The sequence below is a fragment of the Trematomus bernacchii genome, unplaced genomic scaffold (genome assembly GCF_902827165.1).
Source record: "Trematomus bernacchii unplaced genomic scaffold, fTreBer1.1, whole genome shotgun sequence".
Taxonomy (NCBI): Eukaryota; Metazoa; Chordata; class Actinopteri; order Perciformes; family Nototheniidae; genus Trematomus; species Trematomus bernacchii.
The window spans coordinates 2,399,150-2,423,390 of record NW_022988043.1 but is presented as its reverse complement, the minus strand read 5'-3'; the positions used below and the strand labels follow the sequence as shown (position 1 = coordinate 2,423,390).

At 40.2% G+C, this 24,241-nt stretch overlaps 1 protein-coding gene across 3 annotated transcripts in view; it reads left to right on the top strand.

The window, feature by feature from the left end:
• dock5 (dedicator of cytokinesis 5) overlaps positions 1–24,241 on the top strand; it is a 35,190-nt gene that overhangs the window by 7,610 nt on the left and 3,339 nt on the right. For all 3 annotated transcript variants that reach the window (XM_034117742.1, XM_034117744.1, XM_034117743.1), the window contains exons 2-47: positions 331–414; positions 663–703; positions 785–840; positions 1,121–1,217; positions 1,361–1,509; positions 1,647–1,782; positions 1,895–2,052; positions 3,437–3,518; positions 4,085–4,214; positions 5,765–5,837; positions 7,971–8,113; positions 8,279–8,404; positions 8,534–8,658; positions 9,359–9,457; positions 9,678–9,750; positions 9,861–9,964; positions 10,197–10,377; positions 10,674–10,771; positions 10,949–11,038; positions 11,878–11,978; positions 12,116–12,250; positions 12,356–12,467; positions 12,819–12,889; positions 13,099–13,205; positions 13,363–13,499; positions 14,999–15,094; positions 15,316–15,414; positions 16,351–16,521; positions 16,645–16,745; positions 16,830–16,888; positions 17,141–17,295; positions 17,415–17,500; positions 17,738–17,894; positions 18,027–18,067; positions 18,150–18,240; positions 18,350–18,469; positions 18,795–18,884; positions 19,336–19,440; positions 19,675–19,816; positions 20,674–20,755; positions 20,866–20,950; positions 21,100–21,186; positions 21,278–21,454; positions 23,103–23,186; positions 23,274–23,411; positions 23,643–23,815. In XM_034117742.1, the coding sequence (XP_033973633.1) occupies positions 331–414; positions 663–703; positions 785–840; positions 1,121–1,217; positions 1,361–1,509; positions 1,647–1,782; positions 1,895–2,052; positions 3,437–3,518; positions 4,085–4,214; positions 5,765–5,837; positions 7,971–8,113; positions 8,279–8,404; positions 8,534–8,658; positions 9,359–9,457; positions 9,678–9,750; positions 9,861–9,964; positions 10,197–10,377; positions 10,674–10,771; positions 10,949–11,038; positions 11,878–11,978; positions 12,116–12,250; positions 12,356–12,467; positions 12,819–12,889; positions 13,099–13,205; positions 13,363–13,499; positions 14,999–15,094; positions 15,316–15,414; positions 16,351–16,521; positions 16,645–16,745; positions 16,830–16,888; positions 17,141–17,295; positions 17,415–17,500; positions 17,738–17,894; positions 18,027–18,067; positions 18,150–18,240; positions 18,350–18,469; positions 18,795–18,884; positions 19,336–19,440; positions 19,675–19,816; positions 20,674–20,755; positions 20,866–20,950; positions 21,100–21,186; positions 21,278–21,454; positions 23,103–23,186; positions 23,274–23,411; positions 23,643–23,815 (5,047 nt within the window). The remainder of the gene's footprint in view (positions 1–330; positions 415–662; positions 704–784; positions 841–1,120; positions 1,218–1,360; positions 1,510–1,646; positions 1,783–1,894; positions 2,053–3,436; positions 3,519–4,084; positions 4,215–5,764; positions 5,838–7,970; positions 8,114–8,278; positions 8,405–8,533; positions 8,659–9,358; positions 9,458–9,677; positions 9,751–9,860; positions 9,965–10,196; positions 10,378–10,673; positions 10,772–10,948; positions 11,039–11,877; positions 11,979–12,115; positions 12,251–12,355; positions 12,468–12,818; positions 12,890–13,098; positions 13,206–13,362; positions 13,500–14,998; positions 15,095–15,315; positions 15,415–16,350; positions 16,522–16,644; positions 16,746–16,829; positions 16,889–17,140; positions 17,296–17,414; positions 17,501–17,737; positions 17,895–18,026; positions 18,068–18,149; positions 18,241–18,349; positions 18,470–18,794; positions 18,885–19,335; positions 19,441–19,674; positions 19,817–20,673; positions 20,756–20,865; positions 20,951–21,099; positions 21,187–21,277; positions 21,455–23,102; positions 23,187–23,273; positions 23,412–23,642; positions 23,816–24,241) is intronic.

Below are 24,241 nucleotides of genomic sequence, written 5' to 3'. Positions count from 1 at the left end.
TGCCCAGGGACCCTGAACCACAGTCTGCTGTTACAAAGAGCAGTAAGATGAGGAATAAATCAAAGATCAAGATCCTCTCTGCATGCAAGTCTGCGACAAGAATTGCTTATTTTCCTGGAAGAAACTGCAATCCTCTGAACCAGAACTTTTTTTAAGAACAGGCCTTTTCCTGAGTGATTGAAAGGGGATTTGGGCTTTTTCTTAATCCACTGGACCTGGAGCGGGAACAAAACTTATCAAACTGTCGGCTTAAAACTTGTCTTTGTTAACAGTATGTATTGAATGTTGTGCGTGTTTCCAATAATGAGACAGCCCTTTTTTGTCCTTCAGCAATCTACAACTATGAGGCGAGTGGTGAGCTGGAGCTGTGTCTGCAGGTGGGGGACACGGTGCACATACTTGAGAAATTGGAAGGTGAGCGAGCCTCAACGCACAACAAGCCCTGACACATCCCTCTTTTCCTTCACTGAAGCAAGCTGACACAGGAACTTAGAAAAATGTTGAACAAACCACCGCTCGATATGCTATGCATAATAATGCAAATGAGACTACTACATCGTCCGTCCTCCAGACAGGGTGGACTGTCATCACTCACATCACTGTCTTGTCCACAGCCTATCCCTCTCTGTAACATGTTTCTCTGTTAATTCATATTTCCTCAGGCTGGTATAGGGGTTACACACTACGCAAGAAATCGCATAAGGTAAATGAGTCATTAGCACTCTATTATCATCTAACTAATGCTGTGATGTATATTTACTGATTTACCTCATTGCTTCCTCAGGGCATTTTCCCAGCTTCCTACATCCACTTAAAGGACGCTACGGTTGAGGGAACAGGGTGAGAGCACATATCAGTAAACATATCAGCGTGATGATAATCCACTTTGATTTTGGTTTGCCACCCTGCCTTGTCATTAGCCACTAACATATACTAGCAGTGCCCTTGTAATTACAATAAGTAAGGATTCAGTAATGCTTTTCTTGGCTGTGGAGGGGAAACCATCCCACTATTTATCATGTAAATACATGCACTTGAGTCTGTCCAAATGATGTGACATGATCTGTGAGTGATGAGCCACTTTTCCAATATCTTATTATTCTCTCCTTGTGGCTGGTAGCCAGCAGGAAATAATTACTCCAGCCGATTTGCCCCTGGTGCAGGAGCTCGGGGCTACTCTGAGAGAATGGGCACAGATATGGCACAAGCTCTACATGGTGAGTGTAAATCAACGTCTCTGTTTCGACTACACACACACACACACAAGTGTCTCCTACTCGGATTCACACTACTGTGAGACATTTTATTTCACACCTCTGTAGAATGTTTTGTTATTAGTGTGTACATCTTTATTTGACAGGCGAACAAGACAAAACCATTCAGGAGTGTTACGCAGATGGCGTACAGCCTCATCGAATATCGATCTCAGATAGTGTCAGGAACGCTGCCTAAGGATGACCTTGTGGAGCTCAGAAAGAAAGTCACAGCTAAGATTGATTACGGAAACCGGTATGAGTCCTGCTGCCTTATTGTACTGCAACAAATTGCCTTGCAGCATAAACACCATTGTAATGTTTTATTACCCTGAGCCATAGCTCCAAGATTGTCGATTTTAAATTAAAGTGTTTGATCCTCTGTGCTTTAAGGATTCTGGGGTTGGACCTGGTGGTGCGAGATGAAGCAGGAAACACTCTGGATCCGGACTGGACCAGCACGGTCAGTCTGTTCCGGGCACACGAGACCGCCTCCCGCAGTGTGGATGACAGGATACTAGAAGAGAAGGCATGATTTTGATTTGTTCACACTTTCAGACACTTTTTATTCCCATAGTAGCTGTCAATTTTTAAAATAATATCTGTGTCCATGCACTGCCTGGGGCTCTGTTTTTCTGCAGACGCGGCTACAAAACCTGGAGATGAGGCGTCAGACCCTTTTCAGTACTGTGCACACCTACAGTCTACTCATGAACCTGAAGAACTTTGTATGCAACATTGGAGAGGATGCTGAGCTGCTAATGTCTCTGTACGACCCCGACCAGTCTGAATTCATCAGGTTAGCTCCACACTTTAATTTACAACTAATTTCAGTATTACGCTTGATTTGTCAATTTTAGTTCATTGAACTGGTATTTGACATAGTAAAGAAATACAGTATGTATCAAGCACGATACAAACAAAATAAAAAATGTATCTTAACGTGACACTATTTTATTTAATAATACATTTTATTTGGAGGCACCTTTCCATACACCTCAGGATACCTTACAATGCATAAAAGACATACTCAAGTAAATACAGCAACATATAAAATACAGACAGGGCAGACACAAAAAGAGACATTTAAAATCAGGCATGTATCGTGGAAAGGGAGTAGCATTGATAACAAGCCGGATGACTAAAGTGAGAAGGCCAATTTGAAGAGGTGAGTTTTAAGGAGGGATTTGTACGGGTGTCAGACTCTTGGATGTGAAGTGGGAAGACTTCCAGAGCTTGGGCGCAGTGCAGCTAAAATACCAAGCCCCCACAGTGGTGAGGTGTGAATCAGGGGATGGTAGATATACTAGCTGAGGTTAAGCGGTGGGAACGAGAGGGGGTGTACTCCTGAAGGAGATCTGTGAGAGAGGTAGGGGCCAGGGGGTGGAGGGCTTTGTAGGTGAGTAGGAGATTTTATGTATCTAACAAGTTGGACACATCATTAAATCATCAATACAGAAGAAAAATAGTGCTTCTACGTTGATGTTTATTGTGGCAAAAGTAACCAAGTGAAGAAAATAAATATAATTAGTTATGCTAAGTTTGTGTGAAATAACAATAATGGCTTGAGGTTGTGTATTATTGTCATATAACTCTGCAAAGCTCTGATGAGAAATGAGAGCTCTAGGCTGGAAGCGACTAGTTTCAGGGGCCATGAAACCGCTGCTTCTTCAACATGCTGGTGAAGAAAAATAACTATTCTAAGCTTGTCAAAAATAGTGGCAGCATTAATAATGGAGACTATAAAAATAAAAGCTAGAAACACTCCTCGGCTGCTCGGGGATGTTTCTGCCGACGACTCTGACCTCTGCTCCTCCGGACAGAGCGAGGGGACGACATTAGACCTTTATTACAGCAGACATTTTGACTCATTGCAGGAAAATCGCAGGTGTAACTAAATGCATTAATAATGGATGTGTTCCCTCTTTAGTAATGCCCGCAAGCAATGCATTTCTGCCTTTACCATTTGCCTCAGAATGCCTGCTATGAGAAATGTCTATGTGGTTCAATAGTGGTCTCACATTGTTGCTATTCCAAATATGTAATCATCTCTTGGATTGTATCTGCTGAGACAGATAAAGTGATGCAAAGTTTTTTTTTTTCACATCAGTTATTTTCTATTTCTCCTGATGCCTTTTAGATAATGTGATCTCTAACTGTGATTCTTATTGAAATTCCTGCAGTGAGAACTTCCTGGTGCGCTGGGATAGTACGGGGATGCCTAAAGAAATTGAAAAACTCAACAACCTGCCAGCGCTATTCACGGTGAGTGAATCCCAGCCCACCGCCTGTATTCCCTCTGCATCGGATTTAAACAATCCTGACGCGGCCTGAAATCTGTGACAAAGAAGCCAATTTGCTCCTGGGTCGCTCTTAATTTGCTGAAAGTTGCACTGAATGGCTCACATTCACGCCACATCTCTGACAATTTGAATACATTTGCCTCCATTATTTCACCGCTGTTTATGTTAATGACACAGTCCCAGTTTCCTGCTAACCTGCATGAAATTGTGTCTTTTTAATGTGATCAAACCACATTCATCAAGGCAACGAGCTGAAAATTAATCAAATATTTACTTCCTCAAAGCACACATGTCAAGACACCTTCGTCTTGAAGCGCCTCCAGGAAAACAAACACATAGAGAATCTGGGAAGCGATATGTTTGAGGGTTTTACTGCATGCTTTTATTCTGTAATATTTGCCATCTGGTCTGCATGAACAAAATAACAGGCTAGAGTTACGTAGAGTCAACTTAATTTTGTATGTAATGCACCTCATCACTTAATACACCATAAAACAATCCTCTTTATTTGTCTTCCTTTGTGTGCAGGACCTGAGCAGCAGTGACTTGATGCGACAGCGCCTCTTCCTCGTGTGTCAGATCATAAGAGTGGGCAGCATGGAGCTCAAAGAGGGCAAGAAACACACAGGAGGACTGAGAAGGCCCTTTGGTGTAGCTGGTGAGCTGCTTTTCAAACTTCCTAATATTTGTTTTGGCAATAACAAAGTCCCAGAACTCAACAAAGAAAATTCCTCTCCTTTCTGGTGCAATATTTGCATGAATGGTTCCGTTGAGTTGTAAAAATGAAGGATCCTTGTGCTGAATGAAATGGGAACACCTGCTTCCTGACCTAGAAAATGCCTCCACTCCGCCTTGGCAATACACGTGGGTGCAAATTGGTTTAGCACCCGTCTTTTTGTTTTGGCCAGATGATTAGTGGGTTTGATGAGGACGGATTTGCTCGGCTGTTCCAGCAAATGGACTGAAACCAGAGTCAGAAAGAACGTTTCATTCATTTTTCTTAGCCAGGAAAAACAAAAATCACTTAAGGGAAAGAGCCAGGTGGAATGAACCATTCAGAGGCATTTGCAAACTGCAGATCAAGAGCTCTCATTCTGTTTTACTACTTTATGCTGGCTGTGTGCCGAGCCAGGCAACAGGTGAGTCAGATCCAACGCCTTGCTCCAATCCTGCTTTTAGAAGAGTTAAAGTGAATAAATGTTCCTTTTTAGAACTAAAACTAGGTTCTGTTTTGAAATAACAAAAAAACGGCATTGCACCTGGTATATTAATTTATCCTTATCTGCTGCCCTACTGTGATTTATGGCAGGAGAAGTTCAAGGTTCAAGGCTTTTATTAGTCATACGTACATAGCTACAGTTATTATAAATACTTTGATAGAAGCACTATATTAAAAACTTTACTCAAGTAAATGGATACAATAGATAGAATCTGAATTGACTTAAAGTACAAAAAGTACCCATCATGCAGAATGGCCCATTATATTAGTGCATCATAATCTTTAATTTGATAGATTTATATGTTAAAGGTGGGGTAGGTAAGTTTGAGATACCGGCTCGAGATACACTTTTTGTTATATTCCATGGAATGCTCTTAACATCCCGATAGCAATGAATATCTTCAGTGCTTTGACAAAAAATCCATTAAAAAATGTCATCTGTGGAAGCTGTAGTACTGTAAAAAGCACGACCAATCATTTTAGCCGGCCCGGCTAAAATAACTGGATGGCCTACCTGCCTGTCAGCCTTCCATCTGTGCACAAACTTATCTCGTGCCCTCATTGGTCATGTGCGCGTTCGTGTGTGTTGGAGGAGGGGCTCTGTAAGGAAGTAGCAGATTTCTTCCGGCTGTGTATTTTCAAATTCTAGCGCACTCGAGCTGGCTTCTCCAAAATTACCAACCCCACCTTTAATGTTGCAGCTGAAAAATATTTGGATAGCTTTAAATTGATTATTCTATAAAAATAGTTTAAATGTTCTTGATATTTATATGAATCATTTAAATATGTGAAGTTAGTAGTATATCCATTTATGGAAAAAATTAAGACGTGAAATGTACAGTACTCTAGTGGAGTAGAAGCATAATGTAACATAAAAAGGGAGTACTCAAATAAAGTATAAGTACATCTGAATTGTTTTAAAGTACAGTACTTGATGAAATGTACTCCGTTACTTTACAGCACTAACTGAGCTCCCTTTGTCACTGCAGTGATGGATGTTACAGACGTCGCCCATGGCAAAACAGACGATGAGGACAAGCAGCATTTCATCCCCTTCCAGCAGTGAGTTGATGTCGCTCTTCTTATCATGATCATCCTTGTTTTCTAATGGAAAAGAATGGGACTAGGACTCGAGTTATTTTTGCTCACTGTGTTCAACATCAAATCTTTTTCAAGGACGCGGTTCAACTTTTTCTATGTTGCATTTCAGCAACAAATATAAAATACTTTGTTATCTCTTCTAAAAAGACAGGCTTCAAGGCCATGCATAGAAGCTGCTCCATGGTGGGATCAGGACGGTAATATGTCCATAGGGTTACTAGATGGAAGAGCACCAAAAACCTCCAAACAACATTTTCCTAACTTTTGACCTCTAGTTGTCACAGTTCAGAGTCAGCACAAAGAAGCACTTAGTGAACAAACATGTTTTTGTAGCATTGAATATCAGCGTTTATCACCTGTGGATGATTTATTTAAATAACACATTGATTTCCTATTCTGAGGGCTATATATTAAACCAAAAGGTCTAGCTAAATTCATTTCCAACGAGCAATGGGAGCATTTATATATTTCAAAAATAGCAACAGAGCACGGATATTTTTTATGAAACTTTTAATTACATTTGTATTATTCAGCCATATAGAACATTCCCTGACATAAGATAGTAAACAATAATACCTAGAAAGAAAGGAAGATACATTTACAAAAAGCATTCGCAGCAGAGCAGGGTGAGTTACAGAAAAACAACATGATAGCATTTTTGATGGTCCTTCTGATTCAGTCTCTGCACCCGCTGAGTTATGGTTTTGCATCCTTCCAGTTCACAGTTATCATTTTCTTTTTGATCAATAAAAGTATCTGCACTATATACCTCTGATCTGTGCCATATATCTCTTAAGCTACAGAACAAAAACAACAATGGATCAACGGGGACATCTACTTTATTATTTTGTCATTTTCTTCTATAACACTTTTCCAGAGCCTTTGAATTATTGGACACAATTTTCTTTTCAGATGCTTAAGCACATTTTTCTGAAACACTGTTGCAAGTGCAATCATCACATCAATCCATGCAGGGCAGTTCAACTAATAACCAGTCATTTGTAATTTGCAAAAGGCCGTCAAAACATTCAACTTGTGATTCAGAAGGAAATATAAATAGGTGAGTTCATTTTCTGAAATGACTTCCACCTGCTCCACCAACGCTGTCAGTTGGCTGAAACTGTGACTGTGACAATTCATATTTTAAACGGAAATTAGTCATTTATCAAATGTCAGTCTTACAAATTAACTGTGTTAACCCCTATTCATAGAAACCTCAAGTGACAGAAATGTAAAATACAAAAAAATAAATGCTAATTCAACATTTTCAAAAAAAACTGGTTCATGCATACCAGAAACAAATGTCCTGGCAATACATAGATCCTTCCTCTACATGTCTGTGACATAAAGGTACCATGTAGACTCAGGCCTCCCTCTCCCTCTGACCAAACAGAATACAGAGAAATCTATTTTAACAAGATACATGTTGTCGCTCTAATACGTTTGATCAGTGTTATTCAATAACTGTGGTGTAGGAAACTCAGTTTCACACCATGTATTATACAATAATGTGAGCTGTCGGTAAGCTACATTTAAAAATGTTTTAGGTTACACAAGAACATTATGTTGGACTAGTTCTCACTGTAATTCAATTTAATTGTCATGTGTGAAACATTTCTGAAAATTAAACAGAAAATCAATTTAATCCAATTTGGTCACTAATATTTATTGATGCACCACTTCACAATATTTATGCTTATACAGTGCATTTAAATTCTGTATTGAACCAATGAGATATGCATATACTGTTGGAGAACATTAACTGTTCATTTGACAATGTCATAATTTCACAATTGTGCCAGTGCGGAGCCAACGGAGAAGAACTGTGTTTAAAAACATCTATTTGATCAACTTAACTTCTAATGAAGCTATAAGTAAACAGTGTTGTTCTCTACAAAGCTCAGTTTAGCACTTGCACTCTGTGTGTGTCTGGGGTCTATGGTAGTCCTTTGAGGAAAGTGGGGGTCTGGGGGGGATAATGGTGCATCAGGAAAGCCTCACACTGCCTCTGCAGCTCCTCTGTCCATTTGTTTGTCACTTGTCAGACGCTGGCAGCTGATCTTTCTCATCTTCGTTCTGACACTTTTCTCCCAGGATAGCCATGGAAACCTACATCCGTCAGCGGCAGCTCATCATGTCTCCGCTTATCCCATCTCGAGTCATCGGAGAGAACGAGCCGGTCACTGCTGTCTTCAACAAAGTCATTGCAACACGGGAGGTCAATCACAAAGGCCAGGGTAAAATGAAGCGTTCACAGACAGCGTGTTTCTCCTGTGATTTCAGAGGGCCGCTCTAAATTGACCTTTTCTGTTTAGAGGGAAATAAATGATGTGTGAGGGGTCTACAGGGTGGGTTCTTTTTGCCATCTGCCTCATTTAATTTCTTTACATGTTTGCTGGCAGGACTCTTTGTGACCCTGAAGCTCCTCCCGGGGGATCTCGCCCAAGTCAGGAAGGACTACCCCCACTTTGTCGACCGCAGCACAGCTATCGTCAGGAAAATGGGCTTCCCAGAAATCATCCTCCCAGGTGGATTGAAGTCTTTGTTGCTCTGCATAAACCACGGTCATGTTCGTTTTAATTGCTTACAAAGGCGTGAGAAGGGTTTCTAAATTCTCAGCACATCCGTTTGATCACCTGTTGTCGTCTTTTCTTCAGGAATCGTGAGGAATGATATTTACGTAACGTTGCTACAGGGAGAGTTTGACCGCGGTAAAAAGAAGACCCCGAAAAACGTAGAGCTCATACTCAGTGTGCACGATGATGAAGGCAATTCCATCGAGGTAAAATACACGAGTGGACGCAACATATCATCTTTGATCTCTCTCTTTCTGTGATTTAGCCTCTTGGGACTAACTGGGCAACCATCTCCTCACAACCTAACAACTATAATGCTGCTGTAAATGTTGCACTTTTGATTCTATAGATAAAAATGCTGGGTTGTCGGCCCACCACTTTGGTCCTATTAACTCTACCAACATTCGTGGTCCCCAGATTATAATGTCCTACAATTATGTATTACTATGATCCTTGTTAAATAAAGATTAAGGCAAAAAAAACATACATTTTAAAAAAAAGAAGAACTGATTTATCCCAGATTTAGCTAGATAACAGATAGAAGATCATTTCATGGGAAGTTACACACATTCATGAACATGCGACGCCGGTACATTATTCTCTATCACACTAACTAAACAGACAATATACATGCGCACATAAAAAACAGCACATAATTCCTGATCCGCTATTTATATTGTAGTTTTAAGTGAATTTCTCAACAGCCTTCAACATGTTGTGATTGCTTGATTTTTCCTCTAGTGCTATACTCAGGTCGAAATGTGGCTGGTACTTGTGGGTTATTGCCGTGCAAAACTATTGACTTAACATCCGTCTCAGATGTTCATTTTGTTTTGACTTCAAATCGCGGACTGTATATGTAATATATAACCATATAAGCGTATTTCCTTCCTTCCATCTCTATAGAAAGTGATATTTCCTGGGGCCGGGTACGATGGCATCTCAGAGTACAAGTCTGTCATTTACTACCAGGTGAAGCAGCCTTGTTGGAATGAAACGGTGAAGGTAAGCTTCTGTCAACGACCCGTGTGCTGCCTCCTATGGGGGATCGAACATGATAGCTCATGTTCTTTAATTACTCCTTCAAATACCTAATTTCCCCTGGAGAATATTAACACAGGATGTGCTCTTCATACAAATCTCCCAGCAGACTGCTTTTCTGCTATACTGTATGTATAATCCTGTAATCACTTTAATTCCCTGACTTTTATCTCCTTCCTGCAAGGTGACAATTCCCATTGAAGACGTCTGCCGCTGTCACCTGAGGGTGATGTTTCGACACCGATCCTCCCAGGACTGTGAGTGACTTATTTGTATAAGAAACTCCCACATGTAATCCTGCAACCACGTTAAATACATTTACTCCTGCTGAGTGTGTTCCCATGTTATGCCCCTGTGTGTACTTCAGCGAGGGATAAATCAGAGAAGCCCTTCGGTATGGCCTTCGTCCGGCTCATGAGAGGAGATGGGACCACGCTGAAAGATGGCAGGCATGGACTTATCGTCTATAAGGTACCTCTGCACGATTGTGGTTTTTAATGAAGTTTAGGAAACCGCACCTAACTTTAAAATAAGCAAGACATTGTTTTGATGTAATTACTCCCAGAAAAAAATCAGTGCCTTGAATAGCTGACAGTGGGTAGATGGATTATGCATGAATCTCTCCTCAATCGATAAATATGAAATTAGATCTCCATCGATCAATATCCTTCATGATTCATTCCCCGTTTTATGAATTTCTTAGGTTGATGTGAAAAAGGCGGAGGATGCAAAGGTTTATCTCACCTTGCCAGCGACTTGTGCTGAGGTGGAGGAGAAGGAGAAACAAACAGGGAAGACGTTCCACCATTCAGGAGTGATTCCTGTGACTAAAGACAGCTTCCAGATCGCCACGCTCACCTGCTCCACTAAACTCACTCAGAACGGTACCGTAGGGCACTGTTTCTATTTCTCACAATCTTCCAGGCTCCGACTCTGATATCATTTTTAAAAAGTCCTGTCGCAAGTCATTTTTAAGAAATGAATCAGGTTCCTCATCAGATAGAGATGCAGTAGCTCCGTCCCCCAGATTGCATTGATATGAATGAAGCTGAGCCGTGTCATGTAATGCTGATGTGTTGGTGTTAATGGATGTAGATCAAATTAGGTTTATATTTGAACTGACGTTGAAAGAGGACGTGGTGCTTTTACTGATTGTTTTATGATGTGTCTGTTTTTCCAGTGGATTTGCTTGGCCTGTTGAACTGGAGGTCTAAGCCTGAGGACCTGGACCAGATTCTGCAGAGGCTGATGGAAGTCGAGGGAGGAGAGATTGTAAAAGTATGTTCCCCTGATTTAAAATATGTAATACGTTGCTATATTTAACACAGGTCTCCCTTGAAAAAGAGATCAATGATCTCAATGGGATACAACCTGGATAAATAAAGGTTTGAAATGAAATGAAATGAAATGAAACAGGTTGTAAATGTTGTTAACAGTGTTCTGTTTTATGCACAGTTTCTCCAGGACACACTCGATGCTCTGTTCAACATCATGATGGAGACTTCAGAGAAGGACACTTATGATACGCTGGTGTTTGATGCCTTGGTTAGTAGTTTTTCAGGCCTTAGGCTATGGTAATAAAATGTTTACCATATGGTGTAGAAGTTTAAAAGACAGGACAGTCTACAAGTTATTTACTGACATAAACCTACTAAAATGCATCAAAATTGAGTTTAATTTAATGAGACCGTAAAAAAAAGTGTTTTTACTCTTGCTTATGTACCTTGAAATGTCTATCCACATATAGTGAACTGTGTATAAAGTTTTAAACGAGCTAAGATATCTGAGATTCAAACATAGGCTACCCCAGGCAAGCTAGATTAGGTACGTCAACAATTTGAATGCCAATCGTTTTATAGTACGCAAATGCTGCCGACACGTATCAACATGAAAATAAACCCTGAACATTTAGTGCAGAGCTGACTTTTCAGTACGTAAAATAGCAAAAATAGCACATTTGTTGACAGTAAATATGGCAATGGATGCTATTTGGGATTTAAACCAAACCCTGGGGCTTATTCCATACCTACCAAATAATTCCACTAAATGTATGTATGTATGTATGCTTTACAACCAGAAACGCTGTGTAAGCCACTGCCAGTTTAAATCTCACAAACAAATAGATTTATGAAAGACTAAAATTAAACGTAACCGTATGATATATCTGCTAGTCACAGATAGCAGACTCCTCATCTGTGTGAAGGGTTGAATTTATGTGACGTTGAGAAACATACATTCAATTGCTATTTGCCTGGAGGGGGAATTAGAGATGATAACTTTAAAAGGTCACAAGTTAAAAAAAGGTTGAGATTAATTTAGTAAATGCATCTTCTTTCACCGTGGTCTTGGCTCTGATGGTGTGTGTTCCTCTTTTCTGTAACCAGGTATTTATAATCACACTTATTGGCGACATCAAATTCCAGCACTTCAATCCAGTCCTGGAAACCTACATCAACAAGCACTTCAGTGCCACTCTGGCCTACATGTGAGTCGTTTCTCTGTGTTTCCCACCTTTTGATCACGTACACCCCTTCAAGCTGTTTATTTTTAATGGGTCTTTTGCTCTCCACCCACACGCAAATTAGCAGCAAACCTTGATGCCTGACTCATTCACTTTCTCAGGAAGCTAACCAGGGTGCTGAACTACTACGTGGGCCATGCAGAGGAGTCCGTCCTGAGCGAGAGGCTGTACGCAGCACTCAAAGCTCTCAAATACCTGTTCAGGTTTATTGTCCAGTCCCGGGTCCTCTATCTCAGGTATCAGAGACACTTTCACCCAAGAATCCACTCTTCATATTAAACATTTGTATTCCTATTATACGAGTGAATTATTTTAATGCAATGCCTGGCCTTGACTCTCAGATTCTACGGGAACAGTGAGGATGGTGACGCTTTCTTCAACTCCATTCGCACCCTTTTCCTGTCTTTCAACACTCTCATGGACAGACCTCTAGACGAGGGTGTGAAGATAAAAGTAAGTTGAAGAAGAATAGTTGATGTGCCCTGTAGTGCTTTTCTTTTTCTAATATGTGTTTAGTTTTTGCAATGCAGACCTGCAAATCATGTGGAAACAGTTGAAATTGTATCATTTGTAGCTTGGAAATAAAAGCAAAATGCAGCCATTTTCAGTCTCAGTAATCCAGCTGTGAAAATGTGTTATGGACAAGTTTTAAAAGTTTTTACATATTACCTTTAAAATGACTGTGGCATCCCTGTTGGCAGCCTCAATTAGGTGAAGAAAAACTCTGGTAAAAAGCTTGTTTAACTAAAAAAATAAACATCCCTGTGCTGCAGCCTTATGAAACCTGATTCTGTGCTTTTTCAGGGAGCAATATTGAAATACCTTCCCAGCATCATTAATGACATCCAGTCTGCGTTTGATCCTGTGGAACTCAGGTAACTACCCAGAGGATTTGCACAGCAGGATATGATAATTGCCTTACTTTGTGCAAATTATCATATTTACTCCCGAACCATTTTTGCTGCTCTAAAATCATCCTTTCCTGTGTACTGCTCACTAGTCCTCTGTGGCAATAATTACTGGATGAGAAATGTGAAAAGCATACAAATTGTCACACACTTCTTCTCTTTCATTCTCTTCTCAGCGTTCTCCTAGCGAAGTTCATTGAGAGCATTCCTGACTCTCAGCTTGTGCGTCAAAAGCTGGGCTGCTTGTGTAAAATGGTGGAGAGTGACCTTTTCAGGCAGCCAGGTAGGAGTCCTCGAGGCTTGAAAAGCACATAATGACATTTCACACAAGATTAAGGAAAGAAAACTGCTCTGCATCACACCTACATACAAGTTTGTCAGGTCAGCTCCCTTAACACGAAATGGCTGTGTGATACAATGAGTCTTTTCTCTGCTCACAGATTGTCGAGATGTGTTTCTGCCACTTGTTACTGACCAGCTGAGTGGGCAGCTGGACGACCACTCGTGTAAACCGGACCATGAGGCCTGCGCACAACTCCTCAGCACAGTGTTGGACAACCTGGACCGCAAAGACGTGGTGAGGACAATTTAGACACTCGGAGATCATGAGTTTAAATGGTCGGCACACACGACAGCTACTCTGCATGAGAAGGTGGGTTAAAGCAGCCGAAATTAGCCCACCATGACAAATATGGATAAAACTCTGATCTCCATTGCCACGTCAGAGCAAAACTGCTGCTGTGTGACCGGAAATAACTCACTTGAGGTGATCTGGGCTCCTCTTAAAAAGGTTTTCTGGGCACATCTACATAGAAAAAATGCCTCGGGGCAGACCTTGAGCATGCTGGAGGAATTCTATATCCCATATAGCCTGGTAGCACCTAGATGTCCCCCTAGTAGACAACTGATCTAAGGAGAAGAGGTACTGGCTACCCTGATAAACTCCATAGAGATAGCAACCTTGTTTGTTGACTGATAATGATCGATGCCGTCTTTTTCCCGTTCTTAAACAACCAAGCTGTTAATAATGCATTTGTATGGATGCATATTTCTTAACCCAGAGATCTTGAAAACATCACACTCGAACTGTGAAAGAAAATACTCTACGTCCCTCAAGGAAGAAATACATATTCCACAGCATGACTCAGTAATGCAACAATGCTCCATCTTTTTATTCAAACTGTTTACCACACAGAACTTTAAGCAGCTTGTTTTATTTGCTCAGCAGTGTTTCAAACATTCCAAATTAAATTATAAATCCAACTTTGTGCAACATTTTCAAACACTCAATGAAGCATATACCTCAATGAGAGATGTTGACAGAGTTTGGGAGAAAAGAGAGTATTGGATTATGCCTTATTACCCCTGAAATCCAAATATAGTGATTTAGACCCACATCCGACTGATACACATTTAGAGTAATGGATCTCCGCATCCCTAATTTGTCTCTGAGATGTAATGCTACTGCCCCACAATGATGGAGGGGAATTTCATTTAGTTTGTGATGCTCACAGCATTGAAAAGTTGCAGCAACATATTTTTCCACAAAGGATAACTCATTGCGAGGCTTTTCTTTACAACATCAGAAATAGTGACAAACCACAATCTCTGAAAGCCTGAGGCGACATCTCCAGATTCTTCTTTTAATCGACCAGCAGGCAAAAACACAATGGTATTTAGTGAACTGAAATTCACGACAAGTCCTTACAATTCAGAGGCTGTAATCATTAACATCTGTGGCATGTTTTGCTTTAAATATCACTAAAACAGTTATCAAAAAAGTTCCAAAATAATTGATCTCGTATCAATTATATTCAATGAAATATTTTTCTCTCGGAAAACATTTGAAATAATAAATTATCCACAGTAACTTGAAAGAAATGTATTTTTTCAACACTGAGCACCAAAAAAGAAGTATTTCAAAACTTGGAAAAAGTGTGATTATAGGCTGTTATTTCTTCCCTTTTTTTTGTAATTTGATGGAACCGACCCTTTGATCCTGAAAACCATTTGCAGCGTGTCTGTGTGGCCGTGTTTCAGCGGGTAATTGTACCTGAGGCTGTTCTGTCTGTGCAGGGTCCAACCAGAGGGCACGTTCAGCTGATAATGGAGCGGCTTCTTCGCAGGGTTAATCGCACCGTCATCAGCATGGAAAGATCCTCCCCTCTCATTGTAAGACACACTGCGGCGTTACAGCTGAAATATGCCCTTGACAAATACATCCTCAGCATGCATTTTAATAACAAGTACACTGACATCCACATAAAATACCCAAATACAGAAATAAACTAATCTTTTAAGCGGTATAACAAAACACACAGGTAATACTATTCTTTTTTTGAACAATTATTCACTGTGATACAAGTGATTAATAGTTTACTCCTCCGCTGCAGGGACAATATCTCGCCTGCATGACGGCCATCCTGAAGCAAATGGATGACAAGCATTACGCCCACTACATCAGCACCTTCAAGACAAGACAGGATATCGTTGTAAGTGTCCTGGTTCCACCCCTGCTGGCTACATCTCGTCCTGAAACATCTCATCAATAACAGGCATTAAACCACCCAAGCCACTTACTGCTTCTCCAGGGAATATTGATTATAGACATTTCATGCAATGGATTGGGCTGACATGATGAGGATGTCAGTAGTGGCTCTCCATTATGCTGCGGGTGCATCATGTGTTCGTGACATGTGGCAGCGCTGCTTTGCTTAGTAGTTGCTTAGTTTGGACTTTACTTTTTGTATTTCTTCAAAGCAACTGTGTGTATCGGTGCTGGGAAAGAAATGAACATTTCAGTATCAAAAAAAGGATTTTGAAAACAAGATCATTGAGATAAAACGATTATTAGTCGTTTCACAATGATGCCCTAGTTTTTTCTTTTCCTTTTTTCTTTTTCTAATCCAGCACATCGCACTTTTCCCTTACATTAGGGCACTTTTGCCTGTTTCGCTGTTCAATATGCAGCATGTAAAGACCTTTCTAGTAGTTCTTGTAGGTGCACTCCTGCAGTATATTATATCTAATTTATTTTTGGTCTAATTTATTATTATATACTATATGTATCAGGTTGGGTGCAGGTGGTTGTGGAAGTGCACTAACGTTAATGCGTAGTTGATCTTATTTTTTTATTAATAATTTAATTTATATATATATTAATAATATCTTTTATATATATATATTAATTTCATTTTTTTCAATTTTATTTCGTTTTTTAAAGTTAAATCATATTTAAAGTAAAATAATTGTAACTACTGAAAGAAGACACGTTTTGTTTAATTTGCAATGTTACTTTCAAGGTTAATTATAATGTAATCCTTGCGTTCTCAACATAATTGTGATTATGAATTTACCATAATGGAGCAGACATGGTGTGCATAGTGCATACGCTTGCAATAAAGATTTTACTCCTGTGCTTTCCTCAGGACTTTCTCATGGAGACATTCATCATGTTTAAGGACCTGATGGGAGACGTGTTCCCCGCTGACTGGATGAGCATGAACCTGGTGCAGATGCAGGTCTTCCTGAGGGCCATAAATCAGTACTCGGACGTCCTCAACATGTACTTCCTGGATCAGGCACATTTTCAACTCCAGGTGTGTCTTTGTCCTCCCCCTCCTGGGTAGAGGTTACATTTCTTATTTAACAGAAAATCAGAAGCCAGTGTTACGGGAAGGTAATTATGGTATTAATATTTGAAAACCCTGCTCCCCTCGCAGCTGTGGAATAACTACTTTTATTTGACCGTGGCGTTCCTCACTCACAAGACACTGCAGCTGGAGTCCTTCTCTCAAGAGAAACGAAATAAGATACTGAACAGGTGAGGTCATTTACATTTCAATACAAATATGATTTCAATGGAGGAAACTTAATTGAACAGTCCCATCATTTAAATTTGTCGCAGATATGGAGACATGAGGAAGACTATTGGGTTCAAGATCGGAGATATGTGGTACAATCTGGGTGAGTAATTTGCACTTTGTGATAACGCTGCTGTTATCACAGAGTTTGTGGCAGTGTTTATTCAGTGCCTTCCGGTAATGCAAGGGGAATAACAAGACAATATTTTTATATTGTCCAGTTTCACAGTGTGTTGTTTTTTTGTTTGCCACAATATTGGATTTGTCCCATGTTTGTTGAGATATGAAGATGCAGCTTATTGCCTTCTCTATACACTATGATATTTCTGCATGATAAAGCTTCATTGTCCCTCAGGCCCCCACAAAATGAAGTTCATCCCAGCGATGGTCGGGCCCATTCTGGAGGTCACGCTGGTGCCTGAGCCCGAAATAAGGAAAGCCACCATCCCCATCTTCTTCGATATGATGCAGTGTGAGCACAACTTCAGCCCCGGACGCACATTTGAAACCGTAAGAAGCTACATAACAAGTTCAGACCTTTGTTGTTCTTTGTTTAAAATGTACTGAAGTACAACATTTGTGATGTGTATGACGATGTTGCCTTTTTATTTCCCTTTTTATCTTGGCAGTTTGAGAACGAACTGATTACAAAATTGGATCAGGAAGTAGAAGGAGGGCGAGGGGATGAGCAGTACAAAGTCCTGCTGGAGAAAACGTAAGACGGGGAGAAGAGTATTCTTTGTGATAGAAAATTCACATTGTTAAAATACAAAGGCATTTTTTATTGTGTTTTTGAGACATCCCTCAAGTGGCCAGTAGGACAGCACAGTGTGATAGAATTATAGGCATCATCTTAATCAATAGATAGAAACCCCTCTGGGACAGAATATAAAAAATGAATGCGCTTTGGCTTTCTCCGAACCTAGAACTAGTCGTTTGTTTTTATGTGCAGATTGCTGGAGCACTGCAGACGCCACAGATACCTGTCTCAGTCCGGAGAGGAGCTGGCTCTGATGCTCAGCAGCCTGCTGGAGAACCTCCTGGCGTACCGCACCATCACACATGACGAGAGTCCGGAGCACCGCATGAGCTGCACCGTCAACGTGCTGGTACGCCCTGTGCCTGTTTGCAGAAAGGGTTAACACCGCTCATGCATGTTCATAAAGCAATTATCTGTGCTGCAAAGTGCTCAGAAGGAAGTGTTTTTCAGAGTGTGCAATTACATTTCTTTTCTCTTAAAGAATTTCTACAAAGAAGAAAAAAGGGAGGACATTTACATCCGGTGAGTCGGAAAGAGACACACAGCATCTGGATCTTGGACCAAAGGCCGTAGTGTGTCTAACTAATGTGTTCTTTTTAACTAGGTACTTATACAAGCTGCGAGACTTGCACCTGGACTGTGAGAACTACACAGAGGCCTCCTACACTCTCCTGCTACATGCTGAACTACTGGAGGTATCTGACACAACAAAAAGCTCTTGTGTCCCTTCTTATTTTAGAAGTGTAACCCTTAATATTCCCATGCCTTTAACCATATTCTTAATTGATGATCTTATTTACGAAGTGGTCCGACAAACCCTGCGCACCTCATCTGATACCTGGAGACGGGAAGCATGTATGGACCCAACAGGAGCTGAAAGAGAGGCTCATCCAGGAGATCATTTGCTATTTGGACAAGGGCAAGGTGTGTGTTTGCTGCTCATATGCATGTGAGCATGCACATGTTCTAATGTCCTTATTGTTATTGCATGATGCATACATTAGCCAAAGAAAAGTCAGAATTGTTCCATCTGAGCAAGCATTGTGAAACTGGTGGGGAGGTTACTTAAGCTTTTTATTGTGTTAGTACAGTATTTAAATCTCTCACTGGCAGCCACATATCGACTGTTTACCCTCGAAGCCGCGAGTGCAGCCGTGGGTACCAGATGGCAGACTCTGGCTTGTGCCCCTGTGTTGTTTTGTTTTTATTTTGTGTTCACATTCACTGAGTGATGCACATGTCTTCTCAGATGTGGGAGAAGGCCATTGAGCTGGGCAAGCAGCTGGCCAAGATGCATGAGAGCCACATGTTTGACTTCATGGAGCTGAGCCAGCTGCTGGTAAGAGGACGCATTCCATTTGTATTCAGCCCTACAAATACAATTCCCTTAAAACCTTTGAAAAAAGCAGCTTTATACTCTGATATGAAAACAGCTTAAATGATTTAGTTGTGTATGCCTCTTTAAGGTTATTAAAATAAGTCTGATGAGATATAATGGACAAGAATTGTTGTTTCAGTACAAGTCTGAGTGCAATTATTTGAGGAGATGGAGAAGATAAATGTGTGTTAACCTGTTTACCCAACTGTTGCTGTGGAGTTTGCATTTATTATGAAAAATGAACTCATAAATTATCTCTGCGCTAGTAGTTCACCATGATTGTGCTCCCATAATCTATTCTCGTAATTAAATAAAACACACAAGAGAACCCGCATTCCTTTTTTTATGAAGAGACTAAATGAAATGCTGTGGATGTACTGCACTTCATCATTTTCTTTATCCTCTGTCACAGAAAAAACAGGCCGGCTTCTATGAAAGTATAATGCATGCTATGCGGCCACAACCAGAGTACTTTGCTGTTGGATATTATGGCCTTGGACTCCCTTCCTTCCTCAGGGTAAGGAAATGATTACCTGCTTCAATAACTAAAGACTTAGAGAAAACACCATGCACCATGTAATGATGCAATAATCTTGATGAAGGTTATTGAGTAGTTGATAGCCCAAGGTCAGAAGGAATACAGTCCTAAACAAGGATGCTTCTCATATATTATGTAAATAAGCTCAATTGTAATTCTAGCTTTTTATTGAGTTTTTTTGTTGTGTTGCTCATTGAATTTGTTCTGCTACAGAACAAGATGTTCATCTACCGGGGGAAGGAGTACGAGTGGCTGGAAGACTTCAGTGTCAAGCTGCTCTCTCAGTTCCCCAACGCAACACGCATGACCAGCACAGCGCCCCCTGGAGACAACATCTGCAACTCCTCTGGACAATGTATCCTAATATTGATTCAAAGGTTTTATTGTTATATGCACAGAAATGTCAACGTACGTCCCAGGCTCCTCCAACAATGTTACACATACTTGACTTAATACATACAAATAAATAGATCAATTCAATAACAAATAGTGCAAGTGACATGATGGTGCTAGTAAAATCCAAGAATAAGTAAACTGTTTACATGTAATATACAATATAACAGTGAAATGAAATACTGTACAGTATAACTAAATACTGTATTTTGTCATAATGAATGAATATGTTGATGTGAACTATTAGCAGATGTGTGTTCTACAAACCACACATATGCAATGAGATTTAAAAAACTAATTTGCCATGTTCGCAGCAGAGCTCAAGGGAAGGCGAAGAGGTTGACTTGGAATTTTATTTTAAATTATTCCAAAACAAATGTTGTATACACGTTCATGTCCTCGTTAGTATGAATTGTTCAAAATGGACCAAACTGGAACTTTTCAACTAACTCTGATTTCAGGTCAATATTTAAAATATGTTTCATAATTAGTTGTATGACTTAATCTTGCAAAATTATAGGCATTGCCGTCAGCCTCAGTTGAATCTGTGTTAGGCTACAATAAAATGGTGAAAAAGGTAAACATTATACCTGCTAAACATCATCATGTTAGCATTGTTATTCTATGCATGTTAGCATGCTGACATCAAGATTTAGCCCGAAGCACCGCTGCGCCTACCTTCACATGACAGAGCTGCTAGCATGTCTGTAGACTTATTTCACAATTACAGATTTTAAAAGGTAATCTGATCCAATGCTGCTCAGCTTTTTACTGCTTCACAACATTATTCCCCGTTTTATCCTTAGCTGAACTCCACAGACATCCAGTGCTTTACTGTCAAGCCTGTTCTCACCGTGCCACGCCAGTTTAAAGACAAGGGGGTTCCAGAGCAGATATTAAAGTGAGGAGGGAACACTTAAAGGCTGATTTATCTTCTCGTGAACACCTTGGGGTTTATAGTTCTCTGGTCAAAAGACTAACTCACCGCTGTCCTTCCTTGATCTTCTGCAGCTATTACAGAACCAATGAAGTGGACCAGTTCAGCTATTCCAGGCCCTTCAGGAAAGGTGAAAAGGACCCAGACAATGAATTTGCTGTAAGCATTTTGCCCATATGTCTAATCACAATCATAAATAATAAAACGTATTAAAAAAAATCATTTTTCTCATACCTCACTCTGTAGATTAATAAAGATGTTAAAATGTCACCCTTTAAAATGTTATTGATATTTATTCTGCTTTACAGACCATGTGGATCGAGAAGACGACGTACATTACACTCTATCGCTTCCCAGGGATTCTGAAATGGTTTGAAGTGAAATCTGCCACAGTGGTAAGAGGCCAACGTGACGCTCAAACCTTCTACTTTGTTCACAGTTTATTTCACATATAAATTCCCGTCATGTAATTCTCCCGGTGTGCAGGAGGAGATCAGTCCTTTGGCGAATGCCGTTGAGACCATGGAGATGGCCAATGAGAAGCTGAGTAACCTCGTGCAGCAGCAAGACTGCGATCGCTCGCTGTCCATCAACCCGCTCTCCATGATGCTTAGCGGCATCGTCGACCCCGCGGTCATGGGCGGCTTCTCCAACTACGAGAAGGTTTGACTTTCTAGTTTAACGAGACACATTTTCCAGCAGAGAGCATAGATAGACAGATGCAACAGAAAAGTAAAACAGACTATTTGTAAGAGTAGAGAATCACAACACAAAACGTTTCTGTACTTCTGTACTCCACTGTATCTGTCAAGCTGTTTCAGTTCAGGTTTTAGTGCACAGTTCGCTCTAAAGTAATACATTTAGAGAAAAAAAATACTACTATGAAACATTGCAACATATAAGTCCTACAACTACAATCATTAAAATACATTTGTACATTTTGTAACACATTATATGAAGGTAAACATATTAATTAGTTGCTTTTAGCATGCTTATTAGTAGCATATTGGTTCTTTTAAAGTACTTATTGATGCCTTATTCTGCATGATTGTATTCTTCAACTACTAGGCCATTAATCAAGAGTGTTCCCTCAATATTCCTTCTTATTGCTTATTGATAGTAAGAAAGGCTGCAGTTGTACATGAGTTATGATTTTAATATACTCAGCTCACTAAAAAAGTTGAGTAGTTATTTTCATTCAATAAATAAAGTCTGCTCTTATGTAACAAAAAATAAAATGTTAATAGTATGAAAATAACTCTAAATCAACCAGAATAAAAAGGTTAAAATCCAACCTGCGTCCCTCTGCTGCGTGTGTACTCTCTCTCTCCCTTCTTCAGCTATACTTATGAAGGCGGAAAAACCCCCAAAATAAAACAAATCGTGTATATAATCCTGCCATACAAATGGAAAGAGGCTCACATACTTGGAGTACATAAACAACCTTTCAACAGTATAATGTCACACTGGTAAAGCCTATACAGATCAATATTAAAGTACTTGTGAATTAATTATGAGCAAGACCTTGCCTATAGAATAAATAACATATTTTTAGGAAAAAATACTTTACTTTATTTAGACACAAGAGGATAATCCTTGTTTTTTTATTAATAAAAATTAGTTTTATTCATATAAAAAATGCTGTTCAACCACCTTATTACATTACATTACATGTTACTTGTTAGACGCTTTTATCCAAAGCGACTAACATACTCAATACTGTGGGAAATTCCCACAGGAGCAATTTGGGGTGAAGTGTCTTGCCCAGGGACACAACGACATGCTGACTGCAGTGGGGTTTGAACCTGTGCTCCCCTGATCTGAACACCAACGCACTAGGCCACTGCGCCACAGCCTCCCACCTTATAAAGCCCATTCTACAGAAATCATATTAAGATCGTAATATATTTACTGTACAACAATTTCCTAACTTAATATGAGAAGCAGTAACAAGAAAGTAATTTAGGGGCAACTCTTGAATTTACATTTAATTTATGGTCTGGCAGACGGATGAATACATGTTTTATGCTGAGTAATAAAGAGCTAATATACTACTTAAATACATGCAAATAGACAACTAGTTATTGGCTAATATGTGTACTTTCTTATTTGAAGTGTTAAATTATATTATATTTTATATTAAAAAAAAATGTTTTCCAGCTGGCCTCAAGCCTGTTCTGAGCTCCAAAGGTTTATTCATGAGGGAACTGTTGCGGCCTCTTTGTCATGCTGTGGAAACCTGCTCACTGTTGCTTGCAGTTATATTCTAATATGTTGTATAAAAGAGCAGCCCAATTTTCATCCTCTATAGGCCTTCTTCATAGACACCTACATCCAAGAGCACCCAGAGGACCACGAGCGCATTGAGGTCCTTAAACAGCTCATCGCCCTGCAGGTAAATCCTTCCACCGTCGTTGTCATTGACACTGGGCTCAAAGCGGACCACGTTTTAGAATACTTAAGTGTCCGTCTTCCCCTCTAGATCCCTCTCTTGGCAGATGGGATTCGTATCCACGGGGAGAAGACAACGGAGCAGCTGAAGCCCTTACACAACCGTCTGATTACTTGCTTCCAAGACCTTCGGGAGAAAGTGGAGAAGCATTATGGCGTCATAACCTTGGTGCGTTGCCAGCCGAAAACTCAATTTAATGTAAGAGGGTGCCAACTTAAGCTATTGGCCCTCTTGCCTTCCTATCAAACGCTTCTCATTCAAAGCAGAGTGTACGGTATATTAGCGCAGGACCATAAATCTTCCTTTAGCAAGTCCTGTGCGACCTGAGTTATGCTTGTCATTGTGCTCCTCCCCTGCCAAGATCCCCCGATGATGCTTAATCCCATTTGTGTGTCCTAGCCCTGCTCTCTCACTGAGAGGAAGAAGAGTCGCGTGGGCTCCGTAGTGATGCCCTACATCCTGTCCTCCACCCTGCGCCGCATGTCTACTGTCTCAACCCTCTCCAACGCCTCCTCCGGCCTCTCCAGCGGCTCCGCATCCTCAGACGGACCCTCCTGCATTTCCTCCCAAGAGTCAGTCCCCATATCCTCTCCCTGCTTCCTCTGTCTAACTGTCTAACTGTCCCCTGTTGTCTGACTATGGGCCGATTGCAGGGAAGTGAACTAATTACCCCTTAATTTTTCTTTGAAACTACTAATTGGTCTTATTTTGTTGATACCCCGTGATTCTCAAATGTTTTCTTATTTTTGATTTTCTCTTAGTTAGGAGTAGTCCAGAGCACTCGCACTAACATAAGACAAAAATACCCAGTCCACAAATGGTTTGTCTAATGCAGAGACATTTAAGAAACATAACAAAATGCATATATTTGATGCAATAACATGTCCTTTTTTTGATGTTTCGGAGTATTATAATGATTTGATTATTACATTTGAGGGATAAAGTGAATTAAATTGATACTATAACAACCTTTGGATGATATTGCATGCTATTGCATA